We start from the raw sequence: 12560 nt of genomic DNA, 5'->3' as shown, positions 1-12560 counted from the left end.
AGGTTGCCTTTTTATATAACCATCAAACAGGATCTCCCTTATAATGAAAATCCCTTTTTAAGCTTTCCTTGGAATGGTGCTGCTGATACAGCTTAGAAGGTATAAAAGATATTACATAGAAGTACAGTTATATAGAAGTTATTTTTATATATATAGTTGTCAGTTATATGGAAATACAGAGAAGGCTTGAACAGAAGATGGCTTTCTCACTCAGTGTTCCTAATCTCCCTTTCCAGCTCACATTCAGCACAGGAAAACTTCTTTGTTTTCTTTCAGGACTGCATCGCTTCCTCAATGGTCCTTGTCTTCCTGATGCTTTCACAGCTGGATTCTGTGTTTTTCTCTCACTCTGAATCTGTTCTCCCGTTCTATGCATACTCACAGCTCAGCTAGATGAATGTCCATCCTCTCTGTAGGCATACAGCCTCCAGGGAAGCATCTCTGTCTGCAGAATCCTGTTTCTTCCCTGTCTTGAATGTGGCTAGTGTTTGAGGGCTTGACTTCATTCTTTCTTCTTTTTTTTTTTTTGTTTCTTCTTTTTTTTTTTCTTCCACCAGCTTTCTTAGTCTAAAATGAGTTTTATACTGATTGATGGCAACTAATTATACTCAGCATTTTCAGTGAAGATTTTTCACCTAACTTCTGGCATGAACCTAGTTGTAATTCAGAAGATAAAGTCCTGATGTCATTTGTGTAATTGAAACCAGTCCTGAGGCACAGGAAGAATTATGCTGGCTTTCCTTTTACTAATGGAGGCAGGATCAGTCTTTGAGTTGTACAGTGAGTACTGGTAAAGCAGTAATTTATTGCAAGGCATACGGGCAATGCTGGAATGTTAGTACCTGGCAGGACAGGCTGGCATTTGATACAAGCCAGGATGTATGTTTACTAGAAGAGTGTTTATCATCCAGCACAATGTTCCGGTAAATTTATGATCGCTTACTTGCTTCCCTGTTTGTTTTGTCATTAGTCCCAGTTTAGAAGAAGGATAGGTACAGGCAGGGCTTTGTGATCTATGTTCGCCTCTTGACAGCCGTCTTCACTGATGTCAGGCTGCAATGATATGGTTGGTTCAAGGGCGATTAACTGTAGAACATTATGCTTTTTATGTCAAGTGAGATAACTTTAAAACCACACCTTGATAATCATCACAACAGCAAGTAAAGTACAATAGCTTTTGGAGGGTTTGGTAAATGGAATATATCTGGTTAGCTTGTCTGTGCACAGTTTAGACAAGAACATATGAAAGCATCAATATCAGAGATACAAACCAGGGTACTCAGCGGGAGCTTTCTTCTGAAAAACGTGTTCCTTGCAAGATTCACTTTTTCAAGTTTGAAAGAAGAAAACAGCTTTTAAACACAGTTGCCCCCCATACTATGGATTGCAACATCACTTACTGTAGCATTACATTGTGTAATAGTTGTGACTGTTGCAAATTCACCATCCTGAAGCAGAGAAAGTCTGTGACACAGGTATTGGTCAGGTGTGGAGGTCTGGGATCGGGGTGGTGCTTTGGAGCTCTGCCTCGTGGAGGCCTTGAGAAGACAAGGAAGAATGGTAAGGACCGTACACCCGCCCTCTCCTAAGGCGATGCGACTAACCTCTCCCCCCTTACTGCATTGCATTTAGATTTCTTGTTGCCTACTGATATTGCCAATAGAATTTCGTTGGAAAAAGAAAAAGCTGATTTGTAAAGTGATTCTGAATTAGTCTAGCTCTTGGGAAGTCAAACCCTGAAATTAGTGGTTATTTTTTCTCCTATTTGTGCAATGCTGACAGGAAAAAAAATCCGAGATTTCAGAGATGCAAATGTTCTGCTAAACAAATTGGCATGTTGCCTCTTTCCTGTGATCTTTTCCCAGTCTGGCACTGTTGCTCTATATGGTAAGAGAAGCATTTGACAGATGTTTGCCTCAGATTCTAGTTTGAGTTAGAAGGCTAGCAGTTTGGGAAATCATCCTTCAAGTTTTAATGCGATTACATGACTGGAGGCTTCAGTTACACTTTGAATGCATCATAAGCCCACAACAAGCTATATTTAAAGTCCTGAAATGTAGAGCTTCTGCCTTCCTGATGTCACTTGGGATGTGAACTATCACTGCCAAACATTTTGTCTGTCATGCTCCCTTGGTTTCTGCCTGTTACACATTACTTCTAATTGTAAAAAAAAAAAAAAAAATAGATTCCCATTCTTTTTCTGTATTGCTGCTCTTCTACAGTGCCTTTCTACATTTCTCAAGTTCTTGGGAGTACAAGGAATAGAGGAAGACGTTGTACAGTTTTCCTCCAGTATCAGGTTTTGAATCCCTCTAAACAGTATCTTGTCTGTCTCTCGTTATGAGGCATCCAGAACCCACTAAGTATTTCTAAGGCATGGCCTTGGCAGAAGCAGAGAGACCATTGCCTTCTGAACTGCCTAAATATCCTGGTGTTGCCTTCAGGAGAGCATCTTAGGTGTTTTTTCTCTCTCTCTCTGGAAGACAGAGGAGCTTCTTTGGCAGATGATAAATTGTGGTGTAGAGAAAACAGCAGCTGTTGACTTTTCAGATATTAGCCTTGACGCAAATATTCCTGTGGGAGATGCTTGTGAGTTTCTTACCAACACATCCCTTACAGGCTCTCTTCTCTTACTGTCAGGAAATGTGAGCTTCCAGCAAAGCTGAGACATGTGTTTGTGGGTCATGGTTTTATGTGCAGTGGTTGGGTTCTTGTGGCATAGAGAAAATAAGGGCATTCCAGGTCACTTCAGCTTTAACACTGCTTGTGCCACTGACTTGCAGTGTGGATTTAGATAGATCATATCTATTGGAATAATTGGGTATGGCCATTATTTAGTGTGGCTGCACTGGGTCCTGTGCTCAGGGAGACCCCCACCACTTTTCTGTCATCCAATGTGTCAGGTGGCTCTAGTCATCTTCAGTACCACACTCTGCCTCACTCCATCTCGGTCTAAAATTGCCAGAGGACAGTAGGAATGACCTACCTTGTAATGGCACAAAGTGGATTTGACCAGGGTCTGAGGACAGAGCACTTGTCTCTTGTTACTGTTCACTTGGTGTGATCTGTAATGTGCAAAGCCATCCCTGCTTCCAGAGAGGCTGCAGGAGTTTCACAGGGACATCTGTTTGGCTCCCTTTGAGCCCTAATTCTTCCTTACATATTGAGAGCTTTCATGTAAGTGAGTGGTACATGTGCTAGGTAGTGACTGAGCTTCTTAAGCTACATCTGAAGTCATGGAGCTCATGTAATAGCACGTATGAATCAGAGTAAGTAAAACTGGTGCAAGTTCTAAAACCTGGTGTTACCAGAGATTTTCTTGTGGCACTTTATAAGCTGAGGGAGCTGTATACATGGAGAAAATAGGATTGTCAATATTAAGAATGCAGTAATTGAATAACCAAATATTACTTTATTCCTGCCATCATCTAGGTCATTCATAAGGTAACCTTACCTCAGGCATTTAGGCAGAGGCTGGTGCAATGATTATTTTTCAGTAATAATCATAAAATCCAAATCCAGTACCTTTATTTCCTTGGGTTTCTCAAGTTTTGTCTTTTTTTTTCTTGTTATTTATCACTGGGGTTTGTTTTTGCTGTGACACCCTGAAGTACTTGGGACTTTCTTTTGATGCTTGAGAACAGATTTCCAGTTTGGAGTTTGTTTGTTATTCAGGTCATGATGTGCTAATGGTCAGTGGTTGTTACAGGCCAAGTTGAGAGGAAGGGCCATGAGCTCTCTCCCGCTTGGAAATTTGCCCAAGGCAGCAATCATTCCTCAGTTCATGCTACTAGAATTGTTTCGTCTGTACAGGTTTGCCAAACATGTGGTCAAGATAAAATTACATATTTTTCCTTGAGACTTCCCTGCTGTTAGTGAGACTTGATTGTTACAACAAAAGCCATGGTCAGAGTCTTTCTTTTTTTACCATCCCTTTGGCTTAGTTTCTTTTTCTGCTACGTGGAATTTAACAGCTTGTCTAGTTGTTTTCCCTTCCATGGTCTCCTACAACAACCAAATGCAACGCACAGTAACCAATTAATGTTTAGATCCCTGGGATTGTAAGGGAATGTATAAGCAAGACAAACAGTATCACTGTATGGATTATGGGATTTTTCAGTGGTGCTGCCGTGTAAGGCAATATACTTTAAGAATCTATAGCACAAATTTAGCACGAACTTGCTATTGCTACTACATTTGTAAAGCAAAACCTGAATTTAATCCCCTCAATTTTTATTCTGATTTTTTTCTCCTTCTGTTTTTCCATGTAACTGTAATCTAGTGGTGGTGATAAAGCCTACTGCAGCATGCATCATATGTATGTAACTTGAAGCAGTTGGAGAAACGACCCTTAGTGCCTAAAATGATTAACTGTGCTGTTTCTTTTGAGCAGAGTTGAAATGTACTGAGAAACCATGTTCGAGTTTGCTGTCCAAACACATGAGTAATTAAATACTTTGAATTGTATGTTTACAAAAACACCGTTCCATGACAGATACTTCTGAAGAGTCTCAATAACGCTATTAACTGTTACTCCTGTTGGTGTTTGTACTCACAGAGTGTGTAAAAGTCCCACCTAAAGTGAGGGCTCATTGTACAAGGTGCTGGGTGTGAGGCTTCTGGCACAAGATAATTGTGTCACTTGCTCAAATACATGTTTTTGGCTTAGCAAAATAAAGGGAGAAGGAGGATGATATTGCTTTTCCTCTTGCTACAGTGGAGTTGTACAAAGGGCAGATAGGTAAGCATGTCACAAGAAGAAATAACTATAAACTGTGAATTTGCATAGATTTGAAATGAGAGAATGTTTCTAGTTATCAATCAAAGCAATGTTGTCATTTTAGAATGAACCTTCATCAGTTTTAAAAAGGGATTATGTAATGTGGTTGATCAAAACGCTAAGAGGGCTAAACAGGCAAGGAGTTTTGTTCCAGCTCTATGATCTCTGCTCTTTGGAGAACTGGAAATAACTGTCACTCACATGTCACTCAGATTTACATGTCCCACTGTGAAACTGTAATGTCAAAAAGGGACACCTGAAGCAGAAATTTCAGCTTCTTAGAGTTTTGTTGCCTCATGGTCAAATCACTGCACTGGAATTGATGGTAAGGACCATTGGGGTCAGCATATGTAACACCTGCTTTACCTTGTATTTACTGTGTAATAGGAACAAACAAACTGTGATTTGCAATTTTTTAACCAAAAATCTGATAAGTTAGTTCGCTTTTTTATTTTAACCAGTTGAGCACCAAAAGCTTAATGCATATAATAACACAAATCCATGAGTAACAAAATCTAAACTGATACAATCCCATTCATGTAGAGAGGAGTAATGCTGGCTTGGCCTGGGGATATCTTGTTCCAAGAAATGTGTTTCCATCTCCTTGTGCTTGGGCTGTACAGCATAAACTCTTGCTTTAACTGTAGCTCACTTGGAGTATAGAGGATCCATTTATTCCCTTAGTCATTGTAGGCTCTGAAATCCATTTCTCTGGGAGTTAGCCATGGATGTTTGAGAAGTCTGAAGGATGGGGAGCAAAACTTCAAAATTTGCTTGCTGTGTATTCGCTGCAGTGTTTAAGTAGTGGGTGCTGATTGCTTTGCTACAGAGAGGATTCAGGCTTATCCACGGTGTCAAATGGTTCCTCTGGAGACATGTACCTCTGTAGCAGTCCTGCACGTTGCAGCATCATTGTGCTAACTGAATGCACAATGGCATTGGTATTGTGCTGGCTAAGGCTCCTTGGTTCACAGTGGGGTTGGCTTATGTTTTTTCCTAAGGAGGATTTTGGAAAGTTTGGAGATGAAGTTGTATCTTTTCCACATAGTCTGCACAGGAGTACATGGTTCACAGTGCTGTACAGGCGTTTAGGTCAGGTGGTGGAATTGATGCTTTCTTGTGAAAGTTGAGAGAATGCAAAATTCTGTCGTTTTGATATTTTTTTTCATGCTAACATACGCCTCCTCAGAGTGCCTCTATTCTGAGAATATTTGACATTATGATCTACTCAGGCGGACTCTCCTCTCTTTAGAGCTGCTTGTCTAAAAGTTGTGATAACCCTAATAAGTTGACACAGTCTCCTTTATTTACCAAACTGGGAAGTCTGTAGAAAATTCCAGCCGTGGGGAAGTTGTATAGCTGGAGTATGTACTTAATGCTGCACCGCACAGTGCTCTGATGCTTTTCAGGGCTCATAGTGCTCACTATCCATTTTAAGTTGTTTTAAGTTTTGCCGTCAGGTAGTGAGTGGATTTAGAAAAGTATGCTTGTCATGGGACAGGAGGGTAAAAGAGCAAATCCATCCTAAAATAATAGTATAATTCTCCCACATAGCCGCACAGCTGAAACAGTCCATTTTCTTGCCTTCTTTCATGGCTTTTTACCCTTGACATTAAAAAAAAAAAAAGAAAAAAAAAAAAAGCAGCAGGTCTACTGGAGTCTCTGTGCATTAAGGGCAAGATAAACTGTTTTCTTTTTTCATTTCCTGCCATTTCATTCTTCCGTCAGGATTTTTCCAGGAGAAAGGAGAGGTCAGTATTCAGTTGTTCAGGAAAAGAAGACTCAGTTACAGATATTTAAACAAGTGCAAAACAAACAGCTTAACTGGTCACACGAGGCAAGCAAGACACGAAGGTCATCCTCTCCTTCCCTTATATGGCATCCAAGTGACCCTAAACATCTGATTATTCTTTTTCTCTTAGCTTGCCTCTATGTTTAGCTTTGTAGTTTCTATTAATAGCACCCAAAATTGATGCTGTGCAAGGCAGGCAAAGGTATCTGTCCACACTGCGTGAAGGCAGATGTCCTGCCATGGGAGTGGAGGAAAAGGGGTTGGGGCTCAAGTGCAGCTGTTCCTCCAGCTTTAGGGAACTGGTTGTGTAACAAGGGAAAGACATGCAGGGTGACTGGCTGTGGGGTGGCCATGGGCTCTGGAAAGTCTACAGAGAGGGGATCAGTCTTCTGGCAAATTGCACTTAGCCATCAGGATTGTCTCCAGGAGTCTTTTTTTTGTGTTTGCAGGAAACTGTGCATTTTGTGTTCAATTCTGCTTGAAAAGATTCATCTTCAGACAATAAACATGGACCTATGAATTCTCTCTGTGTGTCAGGCTGGTTTGTGATTTCCAAACTTTTGAAGCTTTCAGCTCTTTCATGCAGGTCTTATTTGCTGACCTGCCTTTAGCAGACTAATAACTTTGTGACCCTGAAGAGAATAATCATTTTGAAAGCCATTTAATGATCTGCTTCCTGCAGGAAATGCTTAAAGAGTGAATGCATTTAAATATTGGTCTGCTCTTTGGGCCTAAATGTTGTTAATGTAGGGTAAAGAGAAGTCTCAGGGAAGTATCTGTTCCTGTACACCAACATGATGTTTCACCCCAAAAAACCCTTTAGTTAGGTGAGAGACAGCAGGCCAAGAGATGCTGCTTAAAGCTCTTTAAAACAGCCAAGTCTGAGTTTTAGTATTTTCAAGTACTTGAATACACAGCAACAAGAGCTTCAATGCTTGAGATAATTAGGGATAGAATTCACACACTTCCCTAGGAGGAGGCAATAGTCCTCTGAGAGTTTTGAAGTGGTCTGTAAATCTGAGGCCATCATGGGCACTGGTCAAAGAGAATTTCTCTCCCTGGACCTGACCTTCCCAGTTACCAGCCAACAACCAGAGCACTTTGCAGTGCCCCATTCCATCTAGCAGATTCACAGATCTGTGTGGAGTACATCCTATTGGAGTGCATCCTAATTAAAGTTGCAGCATCTGTGAAAACATTTGCTGGGCTACAGCAAAATCATGCTTAACCCCAGATGAGATCTAAAATGTTGATTTTTAAAATTTAAACGTGAAGTTCCAGTTGAGCAGCAGAGTTGAAGGTGCAGCTAGCTGAGAGGGCATCTCTTCGTACCCAGACCGTGATGAGAATCGTGGGCAACCCATCACGATCCCAGAACCAGCTACATAAATGTTATTGATAGTGAGACAATGCAGCTTATTGCTTGCTTTTGAGAGGAATCAGACATTGTAAGTAGCAAGATAAGCAAGGACATGCTGACATCTTGGAACTGGGATTAAGTTACATCATAATAAAAATTTGCTAAACCTGTGAGAATCTACTCATCACCTCTCTTGCTGGGGTTATAAGAGGCATGGCTCCCTGAGTAAGAAATAAAACATTGGTTTTGTGAGTGACTCTTTTAGCATGAGGATATTTGTAGACCCTCAGATGCTTTAATCAAGGAGTTGCTCAAGTGTAGCCCTCCTCTATATACAGGTGACATTCCTTTCTCAATGGTGGCAGTACTTTGACAGTACTGTGCCTGTGGTACATAAATTGGTTCGACATTCTGTATTATTAAAATGGTGGCACTCATTTCTCCCATTTAATTTTCTAAAAGACATCATTTACTCCTTTCTTATCTTAACAGCACTTGAAAAGACAAGACAGTGCAAAGGAGGTGTTTCCCTCTATTGGCTCATCTTCACCGTACCTCTCTCCCATTCTGCTTCCTCCTTATAATCCCCAAGTGAAGATGAGTAGCCTGCTGCAAATATGACGTCTCTAACTAGTGTCATTGCCTCCCACAAGTCTGAGTGGGTGTCCTTCACTGATGAGCTGCTCCTCCCTGTTAACCCACACGGTAAGCGATCTCTGATTTGCTTTGAACCTTGTGAGAATTTCTTTGTTTGAATTAGATTCACTACTGTCATATATCTAGCATCACAGAGCTTGTCTTCTAAGTGGAAGCAGTATGTGCAGAGGTTGAATTATCTCCTGCTACCCCTATGTAATAGGAGAATTTGAGCCAAAAATGTAAAATACTCTCCTAATGTGAGATTTCCTTAGCACAGATCTATTACAGGCTTAGATCTGTCCTTCGAAATTCAAGGCAATAACCAACTGACCATGGAGGAAGTCTCACTTATTATAATCGAGTGCAAAACTATGCCCAGTGTTAGTCTAAAAACTACATTAGGTGAAGGAAAATTTTCTACCTACATTTAATGGCAAATTTTAGATATTTCAATAAAAAACAATGAAGTAATGGTGAGTCCTGCCAATCTTTCTATGTTGTCTCTATTGTAGGTAGCACTGAAGAGCCTCTGGAGAAATGTTTTTCTTCCTCAGACACCTCCTCGGAAGAGAACCACAATGTGGATGGAGAATTTCAAGACCTCTCCCACACAGAGCTGGAAGATGCAGCTGACCAACCCAAGTTGGAATCTGCTGTGCTTGGGAACCATGTGTGTCCCAACACTGCTCTGTTATCATCCATCAGTGCTTGGGTTCAGTTTGAAGATGCACCATGGACCAGTACTCCATTGACCCACCCACAAGCAGGTGAGGCAAATGCATGAAAAGGTCCATTCCAGTAAAGTAACAGAATACAGTGAGAGCCTACAGGGTTTTTTCCTTGCTCTTTGATTTCTCAAAGGTTGAACTTTGACTAGTTTGTACTGTATTTTAACACAATTAATGTTATCAGGGTTTCAAAAAGGGCTCATAATTTCATTCTGGTTTGAACTAGCAGTATTTTCTTTTTGTAAAGAAAACAAAAGGCTTCTGTGATTCATTCCACCTATGTCTTGACCCTGGAGACTGCCAAAATGCATTCATGGGGAAACGGCATAGTGGTGTTTTCAGTAGTGACATTTCTTATGTACAGGTATGAACAGCCATCTAAAAAGTCTGAGCTGTGTTTGCCTCTGTAATCTGGAACTGAAAGAATGGTGATCACTGTTCTCTGTGGTTGTAGTCTTTATCTGCTTAGTCCCCATACAGTTTTTGCCAGAAGCTTAGTGAGACCAACAACTTGTATGCTAGTGCCCATCAGTACTTTCTGCTGTCTTTTGATGCTATGATTTAGCAGCTGGAGAATTACAAAGACAACCAAAGTTGACCCTAATTGCGGGACTGTATGCGCTTTTCTTCAAATGTAAAAGTTCTTTCTGACATACTTTAAATGTGCGTGCAAAGCCTCTGGCTTGCCTCCTCAGCTTATGCTAAATAATACGACTATATGAGCTTCTAGCTTTTCTGTATGAACAGGCTTATGTCCCTCCTCACAGGAGGCTGTGGAGTAATTGCCCAAGAAAACATTAGTTTACCTTTTCATGTTTAAATTGAGATTCTCTCTTAATAATTCCTCTTTGTTATTACTAGTTATTAAAGCAGTTTAAAGAGTTGTAGCTTTACTCTGCTCGCTGAGTCCATCAAATACTCCCTGTGACATGAATAATACTTCTGTCGGAAAACTTGGATTGGCAACTTGGGACTGGGTTCTGGGTAAAACCCAACAATTTTCCATCTGCTCTTTTTATGGGTGCTACAGACTAGTCCATTTGAGACAGTGGTTAGACCTTTGTGCAGGAGAAGTGGGTGAATCTTCAGGCGAAAAGAAGTTTCTCTTAAGCTCTGCTTAAGAACTTATCTTTATATTTATTTGTTGGTTATTCTTCTTAGTTGTAAATACTTACTGATCCTCATAATGAGGAGAGAAAGAAGAGCACCCGTAACTGTAAATCTGTGAAACTGAGGTGCTGTACCTCTCTATTATTTAATTTCATGGTTAGGTGTTCCTTACTCTTACTCATACAGCCACATACTTTTTCAAACGGAGCTGTTGGTTGCTCTGACACCATATTTCCCTCCTAATGTTGTGATGTCCTTGTTGACTGGAAAACTCTAAGTGCACCTTCTTATTAAATGAAAAAAAAATTCTTAGCTCAGCCTAAATAAAGTTAGCCATAACAAAGAGACTTACATAAAACTAATTTCATGGTAAATTACTTGATTTCCCATTCTTAAAGGGATGTGGTCTAGTCTTAAGGTATGTGCTTAGCAAAAGCACTGCTTCTTGCTTTGTGTTTTCAGTCACAGGGGACACTAAGTTATAGTCAGACGACTAGGATATCCAAAAGAGGTGATCAGAGAAGACTTTCCAAAAGCATTACTGTTTTGAAGAAGGGGCCCATTTGTGCCCCTGTAAAGGCTTCTCCTAAATGATCCATGCCACTGGGGTGGATGGTTTCCTTGGCAGTCAGATCAGGATGTACTCCCTGTAATCCTTGTGTGGGAGGCTGTTATTCTTTAACTGTATAGGAACCCTGAGGAGGTGATGTGGATATTTTAAAATCGTTATTTATGAGCCAGTCCCACTCCTATTTTGGACCCTGTATTATCAATGGCCAGACCAGTGCAGCTGACAGCCTCAGAAGGGAAGGTCATGGGGCAGAAGAGATGACAGCTCTTTGTCTGTAGCCCTCTACTCTGAGGGGCATTTGACAGCAAGAGGTGTAGGATAAACTTCAGCCTTGTTGTTCTCAATTAATCTGCAGGTCGTGTCTTTTTTCCTATGGGCGGCAGCAAAGCTGGAGACTTTGTGTTATAACCACAGTACGCTGACAGGCTCAGTGGAAAGCCTGTGGTGACAGCAATTGCTCGTTTCCAATAGCAAGCAGTCTGCATAAGAACAATAGCAAATAGCCAGAGGTGGGGGGAAGAGTATAAAGGCCAAGTGTGGACAGACGGATTGGTGTGAGAAGGATGGAGACGTTTGAAATCTGTTTCCTGTGCAGGCAGCTGTGAAGAGCAACGTCCTGAAGGCTCAGCACCCCGGCCATGTTCCTGTCAGGGCTCCAGCGCTGTTAGGAAATCGTCTGTCTGTCTGTCCATGCTGAAGCAGCTGCACAGCTGACTAGATAATTACCCAGGCTGATGGCCAAGCTGCCTGGAAACACATTTTGAAAAGGTCTTGCAAAGTGGCATTTCCAGAGTGCCATGAGAGCGGAGAGGATGGGCCCTGGGAGGAGAGATGCTGTCTTACTCTGACCTTAGGGCTACAGTATTTTTGCACAGGTTCCCCTGAAAGCAAATCTTTGTCCCAAAGTGCTCGCAGTCTACAATTAGTAATTTAAAGACAACTGTCATGTAGTGGTTATCCTATAGGAAATACATTTAAAAGAAAACCAAGGCTAATGCTGGACCTTTGTTGTCCTGGGAGAAGTAAAGATATTATTGGGGGAGCAGAAGTTAAGGGGACTGACAGCAAGAAACAGGGCTGAAAACACAGGCAAAGAATTCGGAAGGTGAGACAAAAGGTCAAAACCTGAGGTATAGAAATGAAAAGCACCCATTGTGAGCCTCATAGTGGAAATTATCTTTATTTAGGACATTCTTGTAAACCCTTCATTCTGCCAGGTTCAGGCAGAGTAAATGCTAGGCAAAATCTTTCTTTCAAAATACTTCTGCTTTTTAGGTTTATGCATCAGTAACTGACAGCTGCCAAATCATGTGGATTTCTCCCTGGGAAGCAGTAAATCTTGAGCGAGGCCACAGAAATATTTTGTCACAGAAATGATGCATTGTGGTGCCTTCTTCCCCATTTTCCTTTTTCTGGGAAAAGAAGAAATTTGATTTTTCTCATAGTTACTATCAGGCTAGTCAAACTCTTCAATCTGATACTGCAAAAGTGAAAAATGAGATTTTTAGGCTCACCCAAATGTTCCTGTCACAAACATTACATAATCTGTAAGTGATCACAGCCAGCCGGTGACATAACAT

The 12560-nt window shown here is 41.0% G+C and overlaps 1 protein-coding gene across 2 annotated transcripts in view; it reads left to right on the top strand.

Moving 5' to 3' along the window:
* STON2 (stonin 2) overlaps positions 1 to 12560 on the top strand; it is an 85260-nt gene that overhangs the window by 9553 nt on the left and 63147 nt on the right. For both annotated transcript variants that reach the window (XM_068397925.1, XM_068397926.1), the window contains exons 2-3: positions 8425 to 8637; positions 9084 to 9338. In XM_068397925.1, coding sequence (XP_068254026.1) covers positions 8550 to 8637; positions 9084 to 9338 — 343 coding nt within the window. In that variant the 5' untranslated portion in view covers positions 8425 to 8549. The remainder of the gene's footprint in view (positions 1 to 8424; positions 8638 to 9083; positions 9339 to 12560) is intronic.

Source organism: Nyctibius grandis, chromosome 4, assembly GCF_013368605.1.
Source record: "Nyctibius grandis isolate bNycGra1 chromosome 4, bNycGra1.pri, whole genome shotgun sequence".
In the NCBI taxonomy this organism is placed as follows: Eukaryota; Metazoa; Chordata; class Aves; order Nyctibiiformes; family Nyctibiidae; genus Nyctibius; species Nyctibius grandis.
Note: the sequence above shows the minus strand (reverse complement) of the source record. Positions and strands in the feature narration are given on the sequence as shown.